This window comes from Anguilla rostrata, chromosome 6 (assembly GCF_018555375.3).
Source record: "Anguilla rostrata isolate EN2019 chromosome 6, ASM1855537v3, whole genome shotgun sequence".
Classification (NCBI taxonomy): Eukaryota; Metazoa; Chordata; class Actinopteri; order Anguilliformes; family Anguillidae; genus Anguilla; species Anguilla rostrata.
In genome coordinates this window covers 18607898-18631825 of record NC_057938.1, presented here as the reverse complement: position 1 = coordinate 18631825, position 23928 = coordinate 18607898, and the positions used below count along the sequence as shown (strand labels likewise).

Here is a 23928-nt window from a genome sequence, read left to right as displayed (position 1 = left end):
ATTGGTTAAAAATGTCCAAGAACCATTGACTGACAGAATTTTTTTTTGCTGTTGCCAATTGCACACTGCGACACGGCACCCATTCTGGCTCTGCTACATTGATTTAGTACACAGCATTTGAAGTGAGAACACGCACCCATTCAACAGTAGTCATGGGGCCTCGTGCAGGACCCCCGCGTACCCATACAACTGCATTTGAGGGAGCCCAGAGCCTGTTAGCGAATAAAGGACAAACGGGAAACTCACATGCGGAAGCGCTGTTACTGGGAAAGCTCAGGAGGCACGCCAGGAGGAGGGCAACGGCCAGGCAGCACCGGAACATCGCGCCGGTGAAGACGATCGCGTCGGGGTGACCGCCAACTCCCGTTGGGTGTGTTTATGTACCTGGCTGGGGGGGCGGGACGGGGGAGGTGCATGGGTTTTCGAAGGGCTGAAACAATTCAGTCATGTGGCTGTATTGACATCCTGTATGTGCACTGCACCCCGCAGAAAATGGGGACAGAGACCCAGAAACAACCACCAAGATGCTGATATGGCCCCGGCGGGGACTTCCTGCACCCCACACGCCAGACATGCACGTGTCCTGGCCCGTGTCTGTTTCGGCAGAATGAAGCCTTGCCCCACATCTTGGCCTCTTAGAAAATAGTTATGCTCACAAATGTAATTGCATTCTGTTCGATACTGATCTCAATGCTCTCATTTTAATCCACAGTTCTGTTTAACCCTGGTAAACACTGTTATAGCAAATTTCCTATCATTCATGCAATTTAGCAGGTTGTCATGAGGGCAAGTTATTTTCCAATCACTTAATAATAATATAAAGTGGTTCTAGGTTCTGTTGGTGAATGTATTGTGCGCAGCAAAATGATAGGTGTTAAATTAATCAATAGCTAAGTCTGATTTAATCCTATTTTACTGAGATAAACAAATAATAATGCCATAGAGTTGATTTTAAACAGTGCATTTTAGTGTGCAGATTCATGGTCAGCATCCTGACCCAAAACCAGCAGGGTCTGAAGGTATGTTGTCATCCAACCAGGTATCGGGCCTATTCTTAGCACTTTTGCATGAGGTCAGTTGGCCTGCAGCCAACCTGGGAGTTTACAAATAGTACTATAGCCACCAGGGGCAGAGCTAGCTTGTCATACATTTATGTGTGAGACATGCTGAGAAATAAACCATGACTGAAAATAATAATGCTTCCTTTATGTAGCGTACCGTAAACTGAAACAGCCGTACTGTATATGACAGCTCAGGAGCAATTTACTTATTAACGTGAGATTCAACAGAAAGAAAAATGGCTCTGAAGCAAGCTAGCTAGCCTACTGATAGCAAAGGGATATCACTCTTGTACTGCATGTTGCAGAGGTGCCAGCAACAAACTTAATGTCATGTTTTACAGAAAGAGAAACATGTTTAAAAAAAAGCTCAAATATTTGTTTTAATTTGCTAGTTTAATTTGCTAGTCTAGCATACAGTGACAGTAAACTACACAAACTAGAAGATTTGCTTTGCATGGGAAACACTGAATTGTTTTCTATTGTGCTGTATGGTGTTATTGGCTGTTGTTATTTCCGCAATCAGGCTCTATTTGATTTCAGCTTAAAATCTGTCTACTAGCTTGTTGGATTGGTTTGGGTTGGGCTGAAAAGTTGTTCGTTTTCTGAAGGTTTTGGCCTCTAATTCAACGCAGACTCTAGTGAAGACTGCTGAATGAGCAAAAATCTAATGTGTATATTGTTGAAAGAGCAGGACTTTTGAAATCCAATGCATGTTAGAATGATTACATGATTTAATTAATAAATCAGGGTGCATTTAGCCAAAATATTTCATTTAAATAACAACTATATTTGATTACTTTCACACATGATGCTTTCAGTTACCATTATAAAATGTATGAAAAACAGGACACACATTTTTTTCCATAAATGGTTTATTCGGGGATATCAAAAATGTTTAAATGGCTGTGCTTTGCTTTGCCTTCTGTCACAGTACATGTGTAATATATCAGCCTCTGCATATGTTGTTTGTTATACAAAAGGATTAAATAAAGATTTTAAAAAAAATATTGAATTGCAACAGCTTTCTATTTCTACAGAAGCCCCATGTCATATATCTCTTTTGAAAACATGATTTGAAATAGGCTGCCTTTTTGCTTTGTCTTTCTGTATCTTTTTGGAAACAAACCAGTGTGTGGATTGCAAAAATGCAATAAAATAATACTTTTGGTGACACTTTGATTTACACAAGGTTCTTGTAAGGCTTTCCTAAAGCTCTGTAAATCTGTCCTAAAGCGTTCATGAAGAATATAACACTTTGATTATTGAAGTATAACATACCTTGTGGAATATTACCTTAGAGAAAAAAAAGAAAGCATCGTGTGTTGTCTCCACAAAACTGAATGTGTTCAAGGGTGAATTTAAAAGTTATTAAATCATTGCAGTTGAGGGATTTTATATGTTTCAGGAAAGTTACCACAGTATTTTGTGTTTTATGTTAACCGTGACCGTGTTTACATTTTCATAAAATGAAATTACATGTAGAAACACACCATGAATGTGGTCAAGCGTGTTTTAGTCTGATAAGCCTTTAGCATGAGAGAGGTCACTGTTTCACTTTTGACTGTTTTCTCCTTGTGTCTTGTGTCTTGTTTTTCTTCCCACGACTGTAAATGAATGAGATAAACCATCATTTTGAGATAGACACACTCACAGAATTTCAGTTCTGCTTACTACTACTGTCGTCAGTCATCCATTCAAATAACAGCCAGGCATCCAAGGTCGTAAGGTTTTGTTTTTGTTTAACTTGTTAGGTATTTTTTAACTCAGAAAGTTCTAACTCTTCGACAATATAATAAAATTTCATTTCAGTGACTGTCAAAGCCCATAACACTTACATTGAGTGCCCTTCTAAATTTCAGCGCTGTCTCAGTGTTGTTCTTACCTGAGCCGTTTAAGGATTCGTTTCACACTCTTTGCTTTTGGGTTGGCACAGATCCTCCGATTGTGTTGTGTGGTGAACCTGCATTAAAGCAAAAAAGCAAAAACATGGCCGATGTTTCTAACTCTCTTTTCCTTTCTGATAACACCAGTGAGGTGACTGGAACAAGGAAACATGAGAATGATTTGTATTCACATTTTTAAAGTAACTTAATTTGTTGTCCATAAGTATGTACATGTCAGTATATGAGTGTGTGTTCGTGTATAATCTATAAATACAGTAGGTTGTATTTATTTATTTTCATTTTTTTTTTGGGGGGGGCGCTCATTTTCCCTCCCCTTTCTTTAACATGAACTGTATGTGTTTTATTTAACCTGGTGTTATGTGTTTTATGTGACGTATATAAGTTATATCTATCTGACAGCCCCATCTGTCTATCCATCGTGTCTATGTTTTTCGAATTAGAATTTAAAAATAACATAATGAAAAGGTATTAAAGCAAGGAAAACATATTATAGCTTACACAACAGCTGGAATGTTGCAGTTCCCTGTAATTTCCTGCATCCTGTGTTCCTTAATGTTATTCAGAGACAGCTTCCGCAGCTGGGGTTCCTTGGTATAGACCATACAGCAGCCCCCACGGCCTGCAGACATAACAGCAGCACGATCTCATTCGTCGTTCGTAATACTTACTGTTTGTTACTTACTGTAATTAATCAAAATTCAAGCTTTAGCCTGAAAACTGCCTCTTCACAAATACAATTTGGTGAGGTCAGTGATGGCCACAATTATCTCGCCAAATTGTATTAATGAAGAATTACTCAAACACTTTGATTCAGTTGGGAGTTATGGACAAATGCTGATTGAATCCGGCAGATTGCCTCATTCAGTATGACTGACATGGCAAACAAACAACAGAAGAGAGGCCGTAGTAAAACGTGTACTTTTATAATATATATTTTTTTTATGAATAAAAATGAGCTCTACTTAAACAAACATTACAGGCATTTAGCAGACGCTCTTATCCAGAGCGACTTACACAACTTTTACATAGCATTCTCACATTGTATCCATTTATACAGCTGGATGCATACTGAAGCAATGCACGTTAAGTACCTTGCTCAAGGGTACAATGGCAGTGTTCTACCCGGGAATCGAACCTATGACCTTTCGGTTAAAACCCCAGTTCCTTACCCACTGTGCTGCACTGCCGCCCTAAACAACATCCGAAGACAACTTGAAGCTACTCTGGGATGACTAAACGTTCGGACCCAGTCGTCAGGTCCAGTAGCCGGTTCAGAGCAGACTAAAGCTGAAGAATACAGCCATTGTCCAAACTACACAATTGATCACAGCTTTTCAGGGGAGAAAGCCAACCGAATGAGGAAAGTCTTACTTACTTCTTGCTTTATTAGTACTGACAATTGCTACAGCCAGGAGGAGAGCAGACAAGATGGCCACTGAGGTCTTCATGGTACACTTGGGTACACTGCACTGCCGGACAACGGGCTGAGGACGGACAGATGGAAGCGGCTGTTTCGACCGGCCAGGACGGGCATTTTATACGCTCGCCTGGCTCACAGGGAAAGCCCCTACACGTATGGCAGATTAATGATAAGAAGGAACCGGGCGTCTCTGTACTTACCGGCAGAACGGCTCCTCTCTCCCAGAGACCCGAAGGGACTCTCCGGAGGTGGAAATATTTAAAGTTCAAAGGACACATGGCTGTGGTTCAGTACCTCTCACAACCTGGTGGGCTAAAGTGCGCAGGGAGGAACTGGGCCACACAGTGATTCAGTGTACTGTGTGTGGGAGAGAAAGAGAGAGAGTGGGAGAGAGAGTATGTGTGTATGTGTGTGTGTGTGTATGAGCTGCCATGCTCATACATTCTATGCTATACAACTATGCAAACAAAGTACGACTAAAATAAAAATATTGAATATGCATAGACTGCGGGACTAAGGAAAACGTGCATTCTGACCTGACTGCCTGGCTACATAGAGTGCAAAGGGATATATCGATAATCAGATCAAACAGTAACCATTTTACTGACATAATTAGCACTCATTCACCAATCAAAATTGAATATTCGCCATAGCCATGGTATAATGCTAATTAAATTACCAGCTGCTTTCAAACAGACCACTCTCTCAGTATTGTTTGTTTTTGCTTTGGGTTTCTCCCACTTCAGTGATTCAACAAAGGTTTTTTTCTTGGATTTTTTAGACCTTGTTTTTCTGATTGGTTGAGTGAATAAGCTGGCTGCAGGCCCTGGATCACCATTCTGGACCGTTAAACCCGTGAAAATAATGGAACATGGTGCAAAATGATGATATGTTGCTACTGTAGTAATCCTAAAATATAAGAGGAGGGACAGGTACTGGACTGAGACATGCTGCTGCCCAACATTGTTAAATCAGTGAGATCTGATATCAGTGGTCTGAAAACATGCAAGACCATAACATACAATAACATAGATCACACGTATACAAAATTCAGGGAACTTCAACGTTAGAGTAGGGACCATTCAGGTGAGAGTAGTATAGACACACATGTCAGAAACTGAATTCACTGCATACATTGAAATTGGCTTCTATCTTTACCACAATGAACCCACTGCCAGTAACAGGCTATGTCATGCATACCGCTAAATTGGACACTCACAAGATGCCCTAGGCTGTGAAAAATACTGTAGTTATACTTCAGGAGCCACTACTGGGCCATGTCTTCCACGGGAATAAAAACCAAGCCCACTTCCATATCTAGAGTTCCTATTGGTCCATAGCTGTACCTCTAAAATATTTAACAGATAATGAGACAAAAGACTACAGCCAAATGCAGACTGTGGACAGGTACTGGTGACAGGTAGTTATGAATACATTCAATGTTCCAATCCTCTTCTGGTAGGGAGTGATAAAACATAACGGGGAGCTCATGCAGGAGAGTGGGGGAAAGGAGGCCATGCTGAACTGAATTCACATGTTCGGAGCGGTTTAGAGCTGCTAGTGATGCAGAATACAGAGAGCTATGGTACCAGTAATTATGATTACATTCCATTGGGCTCAACAGCGTACACCAGGCCTTTGGGGTTTGCGGAGAGCGCGGTCTCCGGAAAGCTGGCTGCAGCAGGAGGCAATGCCTTAGAAATGGCTGGAACATCAGAACATGTCATTTGCACAGGTGATTCGGGGACAGCACAGAGAATGGCGAGCGAAAGGTAGACTTGCCAAGAAATTCACAGGGGAGAGGAAAACACTCCTAAAACTTCACCCATATCTACTCAAAATCCCCAATCCCACCTAAGTTTGTCATCTATCTTTTTCACTAGGGGCCCTAAATACCCTTCAACACAGAATGAGTGTAAATCAGCAAAGCCTCTGTCCCTGCCCCCCCACCTCCAACCAGAGCTCCCAGCTCTGTGTTTTATCACTTCTTCCCAGAGTTCTGGACAAAGTCTCTCAAGCACCCCCAGGTGAGAATCCTTAGATCAAAGGAAAGAATGCCTAAAATTTAGCGATGCCATTGAGAAAAGGTAGTGCACACTCTACTACCGTTGCATTGCTACAACATATTCAAGATTGCTCATTCCGTCCATAAATCTCCACCTCAACCACGTGTGAAAGACACCGTGGTTAATATGTCCCTGTGAAGTACACACTGCACAGCAAGATGATGCACTGTACCAATCAACCAGCCAAGATGAGCTTCACTTTATTTTATTAATGATGAAGTAGCTTACAAAAAGTACATTTATTTTCCAATAAGTTACACAAGCTGTAACTGAGTACCACTTATGCAGTACTTTACCACTTTATATGTCGAATACATTTGTTGGTATTTAAAAATCAATTTCTTACGAAATCAAGCAAAATGAGCCATTCTGAAAGTAGAACGATGATATAACAGCAGGTGTGCTTCTAAAGTGATGGTGTTCTGTTAAGGAATCCGGCTGAGTTGTATCTGAACCAGGTCAGGCCTCGCGTACAAAAAACACGTAGGTGATGTCATCAAGCTCTCTTCTGGTTCCTTCAAAGGACATCAGTAAAACACGCATTAGCATTTCATTGTATCAGGCCGCTGTGGGAAAGGTCTTTCAAAGGCACATGAATGAAAGATATTATCCAATATATTTATATTATAAAGTCACTTCTTCATAATGTTGCTGCAGTATCATTGTGACATCAAATTTTGAAAATGTGTTAACACGCTTATCTATTTACAGGTGATAACACGAACTTCATGTCCAACAGTATAATACGTAAGTAGTTCCCCATTGAATGCGTATAAACTCGGCTTACTTTATGTATTCCATGGCCTCCTGTACCCACTTGTCTTTGGGGTTGGCACAGATCTTCCTCCCCTTCACAGTGATGAAACTGAGAACAGAAGAACACAGCTGAGTCACGACCATGGGCAGCTCAAACGCCCAATGTGGGAAAACAATTATAGCAAGAATATGCTTTGAACCATGGCAGCCATTCATTCAAGCTTATGGTCAGTTTTAAACCTTGAAACTCAAAAATTTTTTGAGGAACCAGTTTTTTTATTCACCAACTCAGCTTTATGGTTTAATCACATACATTTTTTTAAAATCAACTTTAGTCGTTTATAGACACTCTAAATAGAACTTAATGGGATGTTCATTACAAGAAAACAATGCAAAAACAGAAAATTTACATACAAGATTTTGGCATGACATCAAGGTTATGTAAGGCAACGTTGTGGAAGATTGTGAAACTACATTTCTCGACATGTGGGCCCTTTCATTCTGTTGCACACTCTGATAATGTCTATGCCACGAAGGAGGGCAAAATAATCTACCAACAAAGACAATACATGTGAGAAAATTACTTCTCCCTCATGTGTAATCCTATTGTGTGCAACAGATTTGGCCACAGTAACCATTTCCATGATTTCTCCCTCCCCGGGATTAGCTTAGTAACTGCACATTAAGGTTAATCATTTACATATACTCTTTAAATAATTACCATTATTTAAGTGTTTTGCAGCTTCTGTTCAAAAGTATTCCCTTTTTTCATTACCCCTTATTAATAACGTTTATGCTGTAGATATCCATTGTACATCCGGTAACAAAGTGCTACTGTGTTATTTCAATGAGATATTTACATGGGTTAAGCAATGAAAACATTTAGGCCTACCACTACAAACAATATTAATGCATTGATAAGAGGCGGGTTAAGAGTCTGTATTAGACGTTGCACATAGCTGGATGTCTTGCTGTTGGCACAAGTTTTCCTCTGGTTTTGCATAATGTTTTTGTTATAAACTGCCCGCAGAAAAGACCTGAGCTGATGTCTACTTACACCACAGCATCAATGTTGCAGGATGTTCTGATGTCCTGGCGGTGAAACTGTTGCAGCAGGCTGACAGGGATGGCTTTTTCACTATATGATAAACAGCACCTCACAGGACCTGGGTGAGAATGGGGACATAGTGATTAGGTTTTGCTCATTGTTTTGGCAATGCCTGGAAAGTGTCAATCCGTCTATGGTAATGCTATGTCTAGTAAACTGCTAAAAAAAGTAAAAACCCAGACATGTTTCCTGCTAAGATACTTTAATAATAAAACTGAAACGAACCAGTTTCACAATGTATGACTAAGCCATTCTGGTAACTACATTATTGTCACTTTACTCACTGAAATTGAAAATACTGTCCTACTTACCCGTCTCACCCAGCGAGACCACCGCTGTCAGAACCAGAAGTAATGTTGGGATAGCCATGCCCAGTTTTGCCATCGTATTTGAATGCTTTTGACTGTCTTAAAATGGTAACTGACTCTTCTTCTCTGATTACTTCTGATATCGAATAACCCGGGTTCCATTTTATAGCCAGTTCGAGAGCAGGTGGACTTTTCGGAGCATTTTCCGGATCACCGTAAACTTTCTTGGGGAAAGTTCTGAGCCGCAGGGAAAAGTAAGTGGGTCAAACGTCAACCGTGACATTTGGTTTTCCGCCCCTGGCACAAAAGCCCAGCCCTTCGTAAGCATCACTCATGTGCATTTTTATGACTAATCTCATTAAACTGGCAGCCAATAACTAATTAACTAATTAAAGGGATAATTTATGGAAACACTTGTATTATATTCAAAGCATACATTCAGTGAGCCAGAAAATGTACTGCTGGTGTGCACTATTGTTGAGTGTACTGTATGTAATGTTCCGCACTTCAATTCATTGAAAAATGATAATTGAAGTAATTTTACTATGAGCTCTTATACTCTTAGATGGCATCCTTGCCCAGAGTGACACAGAATACACTCTTCCAATTTATACATTTATACAGCAATTAAAGAATATTAAGCTGAGGATGTTCATATATGACTTGGTTAACCATCCAATGGCAATAGCCAATAGGAATAGAACTGAGAACCTTTAGTTCACATGCAGACTCCAGCTCCAGTCGGTCTTCAAAAACATACACCATCAGCTTCAATGGGGGTGATTAATCTATGCTTTCATATTTTGAAACCTCATTAAAATATGACTTCAAATGAGAAATATGAATCAAAATCATGATGCACAGTCATTGTGTTACAGTTCCCATGAACTGTATTTGTATTATAACTATTACAGTCTAACATCCTGGAAAAATTGATTTTTAAACCAACATACATTTTTATTATCCTGGAGAAGTTATGCCATGAATACCACAGCACCTGTGAATAACTTTCCCAGGAAGATAATAGCTCTCTACACACATTTTACACTTTGTCTCAGAAATGAATATCAAATATAAATATAAATATAAACCACAATGAAATTGGCATCAGAGAAAAAATTGGGGAGGTTCGAAGGAAGTTATGATTCAAATACAGAACAAAGGGGGAAAAACTCTCTACCATGACCCATTTAAAAAATGTAGATGTTAATCTTTCTCAGGCCACCGCAGTACACAATGTTCCTCTGACCTAAAAAAGTGGTGACATCACAATGTAGCAGTGCTAATTGCAAATGAGTGCACGATAAACTTCAGATAAAAATCAGATATGAAAGATGTGTTGCTGGTTTATGCTGCGTTCAGTGTAAAGTGGTGTAGAGGCTAATCCAAATACAATTAACTCTAACATCACCCAGGGGTAAGAGCGTGTCATCACCAACGAGCAACCCCTCTGTTCATTGGGGCTCCCAGGCTAATCTATTGAGGTGCACAAGAGGTGTCTTCCTCCAACTCAAGTTTGTGTGAGCAAGCATGTGTTTTCCACTTCAGAGCAGAGGACATGCTTGTCTGCACTCCACCAAACAGATAACTGAGGTTGTCTAATTGTATTGTGTGCATGAGGGTCTTCCAAAAATTGGGGAGAACAAAGGTAAAAGCATAAAATCGAATACACGCTGAGCTCTATAATGTTTTTCTCATTTTTTTCCTTGATTTGGCTCTGTACTCCACAATTTTAGATTTTTAACCAAACAATTAGTTGTCAAACATGTTAATGTTCAGGTTCTCAGCTTTCACGAAAGTGTATTTTCATGCATTTTGGGTTCGCCATGTAGAAATTCAGGATACCATAATGTTTAGGACAAGTGGCTTCACAGGTGTTGCTGATTAGTTAGGTGTGTTCAATTGCTCCCTTATTGCAGGTACTGTACAAGAGAGATTTCCACATAGTCTTGATTCTAGGTTTTTGATTACCTTTGGAGTCTGTTATTGGCGTTTGTCAACATGTGGACCCGAGTTGTGTCAATGAAAGTCAAGAAAGCTGAGAAATAAGAAGCTGAGAAATAAGAAAAAGGTAGAGACATAGGCCAAACTTTAGGCTTACCAACATCAACTGAAACATTGTTAAGAAGAAAGAGAGCACTGGTGAGCTCATCAATGGCAACGGGCCTTGAAGGCCAAGGAAAACCTCTACAGTTGAAAACCCGGAACACCTGCCCGACTGATCAGAAACACTCTTCAGGAGGCAGGCGTGGATGTGTCAGTGACTAATGTCTGCAGAAGACTTCACAAAGAGACCTACAGAGGCTATACTACAAGATGCAGACCACTAGGTATGGTAGCTGAAAAAACAGGATGGGCAGGTTGCAGTACCTAAAAGAGACTGCAGAGTTCTGGAAAAGGGGTCTTGTGAACAGATGAGACCAAGAGTCACTTGTATAAAAGTGATGGCAAGGGCAAAGTGTGGAGGCCAAAAAGATTCCCAAGATCCAAAGAACCCCCCTTCATCTGTTAATCATAGTGATGGGGGTGTTATGGTTTGGGAATGTATGGCTGCCACAGGTACTGGCTCACTTCTCTTCATTGACGATACAACTGCTGATAGCTGCTGCAGAATTAATTCTGAAGTGTACAGAAGCATCTGTTCACCTCAAGTTCAACCAAATGCCTCCAAACTCATTGGACGGCATTTAATCTTACAGCAAGACAATGATCCCAAACATAATGCCAAATCACCAAAGGAGTTTTTCCAAGCTGAAAACTGGAAAATGCTCAACTGACCAAGTCTGAGTCTCAGTCTTCAAGCAGTCATTGCCTGCAAAGGATATGTGACAAAGTACAAAGCATGATTACTTTCATTTAAATAACATTAGTATATCACAAACATTATGGTGGCCTGAAATGGGGGACTACGCATGAAAAGTGGTGTAATGTCTACAAGGGGAAACCAAAACATATAAAAATGCCATTTACTAAAAGCTGAGAATCTGTACTTTTAACTACATTTCAATTGTTTTATTACAAATGTAAAATTGAGCAGTACAGAGCCAAAACAATAAGAAATATGTCTTTGTTCCACACACTATGGAGCTCACTGTATTTGGATAAATGGTACATTGAAATTGAATTATATAAAACAAATGTATCTGTATATACACATATAGATAGATCCAATGGTCACTATTCAGTGTTGTTTTTAACATATTGCATGTCTATTGAGAAATACATTTTTACCAAGGACACATTTAAATGGTAGGATGAAACTGAGTAGCGCTATTGTAGAATTAAAAGCCAGACTAAATTTTGTTTACTTTGCTGACTTCTCTATTTTTCTTGAAGTGAAGTTGAACTGTGAAGCAACAGCATAAAATGTTATTTCCTCACATTTGGAGAACAATGTTACTTGTGATTTTCCCTAACACATGGTTATAGTAGCCCATGAATTAGATGTATTAACTTAAAACTTTTTAATATACCCGAGACTTCCACAAATATAAATTATTCATTTAGGTGTGAATAGACACATTCTGGTAATGTATAAAACTATATATGTATACTAAATGGTATCGTTATCATGGCTATACATCCATGCTTTACACTTGACACTTTGTTACTGAAAGATCAAGCTGCGTCTAGATTGTGTTCAGTATTTCTACTTTTTAGGAATCATTTGTTGTTGTACAATATTTTATCTCATTCACATTATTTAATTCCCTGATTGTAAGCTGTTCTTGGGCACACAGTGCATGCCCATTCTATAATCCCTCAAGCAAATCCGAAGGTGACATGCGATAGTGGATTCCAGGAGGAAATCCGTCCAATGAAAAGGGAAATGGAAATATTATAAAAGTTCAGCAGATTCTGCTTCTGAGTTCCACAGAAAAACCCACAATCACCGGCAGGAAAGAAAGTTTCCAGCCGCTGTAGATATATAGCGCTCGTACTGAGGCCCAGGACATGCACTCCTGTTCTTCTCACGCTCTCGAAGATCTCTGACGAAAACTACAGAAGATGGCCCAGTTTAACTTGTCCACAATCTGCCTGCTGCTCCTCCTGTCTCTGAGTCTCTTCGCTGTGCAGGCGAATACGGGTAAGCCATGTCTCTAACTCTCGTCCTCTCTCCCCCGTATGTCTCTCTTTCCCTGTTAATCTCTGTTTTTCTTTATTTCTTTCACTCTCCATGCCTAATTTTATACTTCTCAAACATACCATACCTGAACAAAGAGGAGTGTTATTTGTATTAGTAATGTTACTTACCAATGCAAACCTTTTGTGAATGCAGTAAGTGCGGTTGTGTTCCCAGCCCGTTACACAGCTTTTTCTTTATGCAGTATATTTGTTGTACATCCTTGAGACTTCTCTTTAAGCTCCTTATGTATGTGTGCTGTTACTGTGTGATACCTTAATATGCCTCCTGTGAAAAACATATTTCATCTCTCCTTTGAAAATACAGCGTGCTGCACTACTTATTCACATAGTGAATTAGAACTGAAATACATCAAGGGCTTCTCCATTCAGGACAACCGTGGCAGGTGCCACATCAATGCAGTCATGTGAGTAGCCATCTTCTGGAAGTCTCTATTCTTTTAAAAATAGAGAGATTAGAGAGCTGAGTTAGAATGGAGTAGAAGCTGATAGCTCCCATATGAACAGTTATGAGGAAAGGAGAGGCAGCTCTCAGCTGATTATTAACACTGGATTAAAAGAGTACAGCACTTTCTTTTAATCAATATTTATTATTTAAAAATATTTATTTATTCAATATTTATCGTTATTGTTAATTTATACTAACCCTTGTCCTAATGTATTGTATTTGATCCAAAGGAATGACTAGTGTTTTCTCTTTCAGTTTCCACACCATAAAAGGCAGAAAGGTGTGCGCTGACCCTACCAAAGACTGGGTGATTGAGAGGATCCAACAGCTGAGGTAAAGATATACTGTATATATTCTATTTTCTGTCCAGTCTGTGTATGCCATATATCTGGTGTCTCTCTGCTGAGCAACGGTAAATCAATGAATGAACAAACCAAACAACTATTTGAAAAAAAAAAAAAAAAGTCAACCATTCGGTCAAACAATCATTCTAAGCAATTACTCATTAATATTACATTTTGTTACCTATCATATTACAACTTCGAAAATCATTACAGAGATTGCATGCTTTTGGGAAAACATGACATTGTACAATATAATATGAAATAGAATGAGTGTGTTAAGCAATATTGAATAATGGCGACTTATTCATGTGTCTCAAGCCCATAGTTTGCAAATGAATTGTGATAAATAATCTCAAAACCTTTCCCCTGCTTTATGTTTTTTCAGGAACAAGGTACAAAAAATGACCAAGAACTGATCAAGAACAGCAACCCAACTCTCTTGCCCCAGATTCAGTTGACAGATGACCTCTGTAAATTCCAAACAATGCCAGCTGAACCTTTATGTTAGCATTGATTATGTTAGCATTTATTACTTGCACAAGGTCTCTGAATTATGCTGAATGTATCATTTGTTGTCATAATACTATACTGTTTTTCTTTTCATGGTTTGGGTCAGTGAATTCATGATACCTATATTAACTTATTATTTTGTGAATTCCACAAAAATATAAATTGTGATATACAGTTTTGTAATGATTGGGGATTCGCATTCAAAAGCATGTTGCTTTATAAAAAAATTAAATGCAAAAAGAGCTCTGTTGGTTTTAGAAACTGGATCAGTGTTCTTTATTTGATGTATGTTTTGAAGGACATGTAGGCCTACAGTATTGTACATTTTGTATTGAATCCATTGTGAGGATCCAAATATATTTTTCAAAATAATTTTTCTGCTTTCCTATTGTTTATATTTGTGTGGTTCATCATATTTGGGGGAGGAAAAATCATTTACATTCATTCAGAAACACAGAACTACAAAACGTGAAGTGTGACAACCAGGTTAAAACATATTCCATAAAACAATGGTCTGGAAGTATGCCAGCTAAGTGCAGCTAACTAATGTTAAATTGACAACAACTAAACTACTCAGCTACCTTTAGTTCAGGTTGCTATTAATAGGGAATCAGGTCAGTTTTTTAAAATGTCTAAATAATGCTGAAACTGAAACACATACAACATTATCAGATTGAACATAATACATTAAAAAAATGGCAAAAAATAAAAAATAAATGAAAATTGAAGGCTTTTATTTAAAACACCTTCATGCCTTCCAGCTTGAAGTTTGGAGGTAGTTTTAAATAAGTCAGCTCTATCACTATTCAAGCCTGTCAATACATTGTCTCCCAAATTTTGGCCTGCTGTATTCCTATTGGCTGTCTCACCAACAGAGAGAGTAGGTGACATACACATGCTGTACAGCAAGTGATGCATCCTCCCTTTTAATTGCCTATTATGTGGACTGAATCCGATCGATGAGAAACTGTACTAGCTCATCATGCCTTATGGAGATGTTTTTATGAGAAAGATGTTGTCTCATCGGCTCATATATGCCATTGCACTCTGCGTACCTCCAGAGATGTTGGTTGCACACTCCACTCATGGCATAGCTGCTTGTATTGGGCCCTTCTGCAGGGGTCTTCCCTAAAGGATACCTGTACAGAAGCTACACTGGCATTACCACACATTTGTTTGAGTCAATACTCAAATTCTAACTACATTTTTGCAGACCACTTGGTAGCTGAGCATGTTTGCACATTCTGTCAGCTACATGTTATGGCTAATGCAGTTGCTTTGTTGTTCACATCAATGTTTCCAGTGATTGTTGTGTTCAAACAGACATGTTGTTTTTTGTGTCCACGGATCTTACAGCACATTTTATTCTATGTGCTGTAAAACGCTGTCTCAGTAATGTTACCAGACTACACCTCAACAAACCAGACATGAAAGCGTTGCACCTTACAAAACAGACAAAGAAGCATGGGAAAAAAAACACAACACAAATTAAGTGAGGTGGATATGATATATTAGGCTGATAATTTCATATAAGTATTGTATCATATAGGCATAAGTATTGATGTTGTACAAACACCAGTGTGACAAAGGTAGCATCCGTTCAACATTGGATCCTGAGAGAGTTATCAAAATGGGCTTGGATTCAATCAGCATTAATTGTGTTAACAAATACATGCAAACTGTTTGTTTGAATCTTTTTCTTCTCTTCTTGCAAAGGTAATATTGATGGTTGTTGTAATCACAACAAATCTCTGAGTACTGTTTAAACTTGGTTGCTATGCTTCATTTTCCCTTGATCAAGTGAGTGAACCTACACTTCAATGTTCTCAAAAAGTGAACCAACAAACAAAAACAAAAAAGGAAAACTAAAGAGATGCAGAAGTAAAGATTTATTAGGATTGCCACATAGTTCCCCAGATATTGCACAATACATGCTCTTCTAAGATAGATGATTGAAGAGCCATGGTTTATTTTTTTAACTAACAGCTTTTGTCTTTAATATTTAAAAAACGATATGCTTTTGAATGAGATAAAATCATTCCCAAAGACTTGGTAGTACAACATACTATGTACATTATATATACTTTAATATACTTAATATATTATATGTTATATATAAACCTATTTTTTGGAATAATATTAATTTATTACAAAAACAATGTATTTATATGAGTGACTCCATATATAACAAAATCAGTACAATACTATAGTAAATGTGGATAAGATCATACAGCACAGTTCAGCGTCTAGGTTAGCATTACAATTAAACACAAGATCCTTTAGTACAGTTAAGAGATTGTAATAAATTTGTTTGGCACAGTTCAGCAGGAGCTTCAGTTCCGCTGAGGTCATCGAACACCTGACCCCGGAGGAGAGTGATATCATTGACCCTGTTTTGGGCTGCCGTTTCTGGTCATTTCTTTGACTGTGTTCCTGAAGAACACAAAGCAGAGGAAAGGTGTTAAACTGATTCATCAAGAGATATTTCACATAAAGATGCATGGAAACACAAAAGACACAATACACTCTAATGTACTTTGTGGAGAGCTCCATGAAAATGCATTTTGTGCGAGTGCTATGATATCGTGTATTTGCTTGAAATGACTGGTTGCGTGATTTACTGAAAGATTCATTGATTGATTCATTTCTTGAAAAATTAATTGTTTGATTAATTCATGCTAAAACACCAGAGACATAGCAAAGGCAGACCTGACAGACAAAAGAATCTGTGTATCTTTACCTCAGTTGTTTGATCCTCTCCATCACCCAGTCTTTGGTAGGGTCAGCGCACACCTTTCTGCCTTTCAAGGTAAGGAAACTGTAAAATAAAATAATGAGTTAGGCATCAGTATCACACACAAACATATTAAGGTAGCTCTTTCAGCGCGTCAACAGTCCATATAAAGCAACAAATACTATTGAGCTGACATTAAAAACTGCTCTCTTCTGTCTACTTTTAAAAGACCACGCTTCCAGAAGATGGCTACTCACATGACTGCATTGATGTGGCACTGGCCACGGTTGTTTTGAATGGAGAAGCCCTTGACCAATTTCTCTGGTAATTTCCTTTGTGAATATGTAGTGCAGCATGCTGGAATCAAAAAAGTACAAACAAAATGCATGGAAACAGCTCAAAGAAAAGCTGCTAGCAGTTGATGTACATTAAAAAGTAAGAGCTGTGGAACAGTTAGAAATATTTATTTGATTACACTTGCCAGATGCTCTTTAGAAAGGCATGAACATCCTTAGTTCATGTAAGTCCTTAGAAAACACATCATTTGAGTAGTTGCGATAGTCAGGCATCAGTAAAGTAGTGGGAAATGGCAGTGAAGGAGACAGGTAAACAAATAGAGGCAGTGAAAAACAGTGACACATAGAGAAGTGTGAGGCTTACCTGCATCTGCCTGCATACTGAAGAGACTCAGAGACAGGAGGAGCAGCAGACAGACTGGGGACAGATTAAACTGGGCCATCTTCTGTGGTTTCTTTCAGAGGTCTTCGAGAGAGAGCAAGAGGAGTCTGAGTGCGCGTCCTGGGTCTCAGCACGGCAGCTATATATCTACAGTGGATGGAAACTTCATCGCTTGCGAGCAATCGTGGGTTTTCCAACAGAGCGCGAAAGGAACTTCCATTATCCTTTGACTCTCACTGGACTTATTACCTCTTGGAATCTACTGTAACATGCTGCATTCAGATTCTTTTGGAGTGATTCAACCACGTCCATATAATATTTATGCCCCCCATAAGTGTTACCTCACAATGTGTACAATTGTGTATGAGGTAAAGCATTGTGAAATAATTTGTACATGGTAAACCGCACTTCTGGGTTTAACTGAAACGTAATACAATTCAAATCTCAATAAGTGTTGAACTGACCATGAATTGGAATGACAGGGAACTATAGCAAGGTAAATTCAATGAAATTGAATGACAAATGATTGTAAAATAGAACCGTGTCTAGTCAGAGGATGTGGCCAGAGGAATGGACCAGCTGCTCATGCTGTAATTAGGAGCAGCTTTCTCACAGCCATATTTAACCAGTCAGAATATTTAGACAAGCAATGTTGCAATAACCTATTCTCAAATGGGTGACATTGCCTAAGAATGCAAACTTAGCTAGGAAGCAGATGTGCTATGTTTTACCTGACAAACTTGAGTTAGCTTGATAACTATACAAGGACATAACACATACACTAACAAAGAAGACGGCTGTAGTCCATGAATTCTTGTAGACAATCAATAAAAACATTCTAAACAGTTTGGAGTGATTAAACAGCTACAGCAGTGGTAAAACAACAACAACAAAAAATTTGAGACATATTGATTATGAATTATTTGTGGGCCCATAGTCCATTGTGCTTCAACACTGAATTACCTTGGCGAGGTAGTTAGAAACTGTTGTACCTAGCAAAGTGATCACATTAAAAAATCATTAGCTAGCTAGCTCACACTAATTAGCAAGTTGAAAGATATTCAATGATTCCATGCCACTTTGTGTTAAAAAAAAAGGCATATAAGAATTCAGGTACCATCGTGGATGGTGTTAAATGGGGGCACTCTCCATGAAGCCGGGGGGGGGGTGCAGTGTAGGTTGTGGAGAGTTACACAGGGGTTTTTTTTTTCATTGTGACACAAGTGTGGAAAATATGGCATTTGTCGGCCCACCAGCAGCAGGAAGTTTCATTCAGAATCAGGTCACCCCATGATGACTTCAATCCAAGACTGTGGGCTTTTGTGCTGTAATCAGGTCACTGTGTCTCCCCAGGTAAGCGCTTATTGGTAAGGGCCACACAGTAAGAATACACCAATGCCATTACAACACTACCAACTCTGTCAGCTGCCGGTCTTTACTTATTTCCACTTCATGTGCTGTCAGCTATCTCTTTATCTCAGAGTCATCATAGATCCGTTTTTATATCAGTAATGTACAGTATATCCAAGAAAAAATAACTTTATATATATATATATATATATATATATTAATTTGGTCTGTACTGTACAATTTCAGATTTGTAATCAAACAATTTGCATGTGGTGAAAGCACCCATTCTCAGCTTTTACTGTATTTAAGGGTATTTTTTAAATTCCTATTGTGAGTTACTTGCTGTCCCTTGCTCACCCTAAGACATGCTTGTTGTTATGTACTATGCCTTGTCAGGTCAGCACCCAATATTGCAGACCTCTGTGTGTGTGTGTGTGTGTGTGCATGCGTGCGTGCGTGTGGCTCTATCTGTCCGTCTCTTTCTCTTTCTTCTGCATTTGTTTTGTTTTCCCATGCGCTTAGCATTCTTTTCCACATCGCCCCACTGACATTATATGCGCATGATGAACTCAACTTCCAAGAAGGAAGTTAGGAAATCACCTTTAAAAAGAGCTACAGTAAAACATTAACAGCAGGACTCAAAGGGCTGTGCCATTTTAACTGCGCTTTTCACTTTGCTTTTCCACCATTATTACTCAGCCAAGCTTTTCATTTACTTTTACTGTATGTATTTCATGTATATACTATAACCACTGGCCCAATGATGGAACCATACTGAACAAACAAAGGAGTCATGGAATAAGACCAGTGGTGGTTATTTCAGTTTGCAGAGCACCATTGGTTCCTCCATTAGTAACAGTCCAGCCTTTAGTACAGTATGATATCAGGGGACCGCATTGCGGGTATTTTTGTCTTGTTCACCGTGTTAATTCCGTTTTTTTTATTTTTTTATTAGCAGCATCTGTGGTTCCACCACGACCACACGTTTCCTCATCGCCTTTTTCGACAAATGGGAGGCGGGAACAGAATATGACCCTCAAAGAGGAAGTGGTTCAAGAGCTTCCCATTTCCCGTTTTCCACCTGTAACATGTTCACGGGGTAGAACAAAGAACGCCACATAAACTATGGAACCATTGAAACACTCAGCCTGAGCCTCTGTGCTGGGGAAAGCCCTTGGGTAGATCATCTGCAAAATGTCTGACCCCCACACGGTACTCTCCCCAGTCTCCACACCGAAAACACACCTTGAGGCTTACTGCTTCTACATTGACCTCTGACCTCTCACCTGAGGCAACCAGGTGCTGCAGAGTACTGCCATTTTCCAGCGAAAAGATATTCGACAAGGTAAGAAAGTGATTGTAAAATGAATTATGAATGGATCTTCATTTTTAGGGTGAACTACCCATATTTTACATCTGTTAGAATACATGCACACCAGCTGTTCTCAGCAGCTGTGCATGCAGCGCTGAAACACTGCGGATTCAGCAAATCTCTGGAATATCCATGGCAACAGTTTTTTTTCTCCCACCACCAGGAGGAGCATTCCCTTCATCATCCATGACAAGGCAATAATCCAGAAATCATTCAGGACCTAACTCAATTTAGCTTTTGTTTATACCCTTCCCAATCATCAAAGAAAATAAATTGGCGGGTACAAATATTGAGTTGCAGGAACAAATATGTGCTATTACTGGTAATAGCCTATTACTAACATAAATGCCCACTACTAACATAACTGCCACAGCAGAGAATCAGTGGACTGTTCAAACGACCAACCTGCAGATGAGGAAAGACCTCTCAGCACCTTTTGATTTCAACCAGCAGAGGGCGATAATGTACAGGTGTGGGTCTGAAAAGCCGTTATCATAAAAACAGCTCCTCAGCACCAGGGTCATTAAAACATGGACAATGTAAAGCTTTAGAATATGATGCAGTAGGAAATTTTTAATGGACTATCATATGTTAATTGTGCTTCATTAAAAAATATTGTCTGCCAGTAAACATTAATAAATTTTGGATTTTTAAAAAGAAGGCTAGCAAGGCTATATGGATGTAATAAGCTGAAATATATTGTAGCAAGATGAGCAAGATGTCACATCACATTGGGTAATCTCCATTTAGTCCCATTCCTGTGTGAAGTTTGCATGTTCTCCTCGTGTCCACATGGGTTTCCTCCAGGTACTCCAGTTCCTCCCACAGTCAAAAGACATACAGGTAGGCTAATTGAAGGCCCCCCATAGGTACGAGTGTGTGATTGAATGGTGAGTGTGCCCTGCGATAGATTGGCGGCCTGTCCAGGGAGCATTCCTGCCTCTCGCACAATGCATGCTGGGATAGACTTCAGCACCCCCCACGAACCTGCACAGGAATAAGCAGGTATAGAAAATGTAAGGATGGATGGATGAGGTGATAGAGCACGGCTAGCATGGTTTACGGTTATCTTATCAGGTGGATTTCCTCATGCAGGCTTTGCTTCCTAAATATCACATTTTGAATTACGTATTAATTCCAGACAAAAAAAAATGCAATTTTAGGAAGCACAACAGAGCTAGTGCTTAATTGTACGTTCATTTCTATACTACCAGCAGAGTATAGGGCCAGTTTTCCAGGCAAGTATTAAGACCACTCTTGGACTAAAAACATTTCTCTAATAGAGGTATCCACTGAAAAAGGAAACTTAGTCTTGGACTAGGCATAATCCTTGCCTGGGAAACCAGCCCTAGCATATGGACCCATAGAACCTAAGGGCTTGTAAGTACAGTGCAAACATCAGGTATCATCAGTCAGACAGCAGAGTAGTTAAGGCAGACCCCCCTTTTTTCTTGCCAGCACAATTTAGGCTGTTTTTTTAAAAAAAGAAATGAGACATGTGACAGTGGACAAGATCTGGGTTAACTAAGTTGGTAAACTAAATTGGTAAACTAAGGCTCTAACCTGCCATAGCATTCCTACACTGCACTACCTTAAAAATGCAGTTTTATGCACCATGAATAAATGTGACCATGGCTGTCATTTCTTGTTACTGGCTTACGCTGAAAACATGAATGTAATTTTAGACCTCTAGCCAAAATTACATTCATGTTTCTTTGCATACTACTTTGGGAATTCAAAGGTCAGTCATACGCTGTATGTCAAGCCTGTCAGTGACTTCTGCTGGTTGCCAGATCTGCCCGGCGGCTGATAGCGTATCTGAACTGAGCAGGCCCTGAACGTTAACTGCTCCGCTGACGCAACGGTGGTTTAAACAGGACCCCCTCCCACCTAAGCCATCAAAAGCTGTAGTGCCCTAAATTTGTAGTGCCCTCCTGCAACTTCTTTAACTATTAACAACTCAACACAAAATGCCCATTCAATTAAAATCTATAAAAAATATTTAGGCATAGATTTATTAGGCATGAGCAGAGGATTGTTTTTGTTTGCAAGCTTTCATTCCAAAGCCAAGCCAGCATGAACACGTCCCACTTCTTTGTTTATTCTTACCTTTACTTCATTCTTCCTCCTGCTAACCGCACGCCATATTCCACCCACTTTCCTGTCTCCCGCGTTGGATGTCTCCCGATGGAGACATCCAACCGCCTGTGTGGGCTTCCTTGAAACAGGCTCAGGTGAAGACCTGGTCATTGTTCTTTTTAAAGACAACCACATATGGATGCTAACAGCCACCTGTATTTGCACAACAAAAATAATCTCTCTTCATCTCATTTTGCAAGTGAGCTGAGGGTACCTCATCCAACCAAAGTCACTTAATTGCTAGCCTCCAGTTTTCTCACGACCCAGAGTTTATTCAACTAACAATTTTAAGTTTCCAGATAATTCCCAGGACATTGAAGTGAATGTTGTCGGTTTGTTTGGGCTCCTAGATATCCATCGAACTGAAATTCACTTGTATGTCAGTCACATGGAAAAATTCAGGATTGGCCTTTGAATGCTGTTCAGTTTCGTTTATTCCAAACAGAAATTATTTTGAGTTTTCCATGTTCATTTTATCTATAATGTTACATTACATTACATTACATTACAGGCATTTAGCAGACGCTCTTATCCAGAGCGACTTACACAACTTTTTACGTAGCAGTTACATGTTCAATGAGTCTGGAATGGCAGTACTTCATAACATCCCTTTGCATGGCCTGAGGATGTTATTACTAGTAAGATTATATGCAACACATGCCTGGGAAATTTTATCGGAACCTTGAAAGAACCTGTTTGTAGCAATAAGAAACTTTCTTGTTTGAATGTTATCGCGCAAGAAAATGTGAGTCTAATCTGAATGTTCTCAAGAGTTTCACGTTAGCTGAAAAATGATTGTTGTACAAAACACTAAAGCAGTATCGTCAGACCTCTGTCAAATTTGCAAGAGTGCATGTTATGGTATTTAGAAGAACATTGGTAATGGTATCGACAAACTTTTTATAAGATTATGAAGTTGACAACCCCCCACCCCCATACAATGTGTTAAATATATGCAGTCCAGTCACACAGAATCAATGACCTGTTACACTAAATAAGTTTGTTCCTCTTAGACATGTCATCTCCTACCAGATAGCTGTCTGCTGCATGCTTTCCTTGCAACACTGAGAATGGCTCAGTGATTCATGAAGACCTGCTGTCTGTGAGGAAACAATGGAGGGAGGGCACTGTCACAAATGATATGCACGTGGAGCCAAGGGCGTATCCAAGGCCAAGGCCATTCCCTGGGGTGATATTTAGACTGTGGAAAAAGTTCTCTGGACGAGCCTTCGGAGTCATATATCTTAGACAATGGGAGACGGAGTTCGCGGGACGAGTCTTTTGGAGAACAAATAAACAGATCCAAGCCGGGCTTTGTGGCCTGCTCTGCAGTTTGAGTGCTTTGGGTGTCTTCCTTATGTAGCCGACGGGTCTGAGATTGCTGCACGCGTGTGCATGTGTCTGCGCGTGCATGCGTGTGAACACTCGCTCTGCTGTAGGGGCTCCTGATGCACAGAGGCACATTGGATGCATGTGCAGTGCAGCAGTCATCAGAGCTTGGGGGGAAGAAGAGGCCAGATCATCTTTCACACCATAGAACTTTTCACAGGCGGTCCAAGGCCACATAACTAGTACCAGGAATTAGTG

At 39.5% G+C, this 23928-nt stretch overlaps 3 protein-coding genes and 3 long non-coding RNA genes across 6 annotated transcripts in view; 2 read left to right on the top strand and 4 right to left on the bottom strand.

Moving 5' to 3' along the window:
* ccl20l (C-C motif chemokine 20-like) overlaps window positions 1–401 on the bottom strand; it is a 2949-nt gene extending 2548 nt beyond the window's left edge. The window contains exon 1 of the mRNA XM_064338847.1: window positions 247–401. Within this exon, the coding sequence (XP_064194917.1) occupies window positions 247–322 (76 nt within the window). The 5' untranslated portion in view covers window positions 323–401. The remainder of the gene's footprint in view (window positions 1–246) is intronic.
* A 1512-nt stretch (window positions 402–1913) lies between these two features.
* Window positions 1914–4701, bottom strand: LOC135256748 (uncharacterized). The gene is made up of 5 exons (XR_010330514.1): window positions 4586–4701; window positions 4341–4449; window positions 3464–3584; window positions 2944–3021; window positions 1914–2665 (listed from the first exon to the last, which is right to left on the bottom strand). It is a non-coding gene; the product is annotated as an uncharacterized LOC135256748 (long non-coding RNA).
* A 1945-nt stretch (window positions 4702–6646) lies between these two features.
* Window positions 6647–8929, bottom strand: ccl20a.4 (chemokine (C-C motif) ligand 20a, duplicate 4). The gene is made up of 4 exons (XM_064341175.1): window positions 8627–8929; window positions 8265–8373; window positions 7239–7316; window positions 6647–6966 (listed from the first exon to the last, which is right to left on the bottom strand). Exons 1-4 carry the CDS (start codon window positions 8697–8699, stop codon window positions 6948–6950), a joined length of 279 nt encoding a protein of 92 aa, XP_064197245.1. The 5' UTR covers window positions 8700–8929; the 3' UTR covers window positions 6647–6947.
* A 3638-nt stretch (window positions 8930–12567) lies between these two features.
* Window positions 12568–14440, top strand: ccl20a.3 (chemokine (C-C motif) ligand 20a, duplicate 3). The gene is made up of 4 exons (XM_064341174.1): window positions 12568–12710; window positions 13074–13173; window positions 13470–13547; window positions 13944–14440. Exons 1-4 carry the CDS (start codon window positions 12632–12634, stop codon window positions 13972–13974), a joined length of 288 nt encoding a protein of 95 aa, XP_064197244.1. The 5' UTR covers window positions 12568–12631; the 3' UTR covers window positions 13975–14440.
* Window positions 14441–15942: 1502 nt separating this feature from the next.
* LOC135257962 (uncharacterized) lies at window positions 15943–17603 on the bottom strand. The gene is made up of 4 exons (XR_010330823.1): window positions 17463–17603; window positions 17060–17159; window positions 16809–16886; window positions 15943–16501 (listed from the first exon to the last, which is right to left on the bottom strand). It is a non-coding gene; the product is annotated as an uncharacterized LOC135257962 (long non-coding RNA).
* On the top strand, window positions 16510–17696 carry LOC135257963 (uncharacterized). The gene is made up of 3 exons (XR_010330824.1): window positions 16510–16877; window positions 17032–17126; window positions 17561–17696. It is a non-coding gene; the product is annotated as an uncharacterized LOC135257963 (long non-coding RNA).
* The last annotated feature ends 6232 nt before the right edge of the window (window positions 17697–23928 follow it).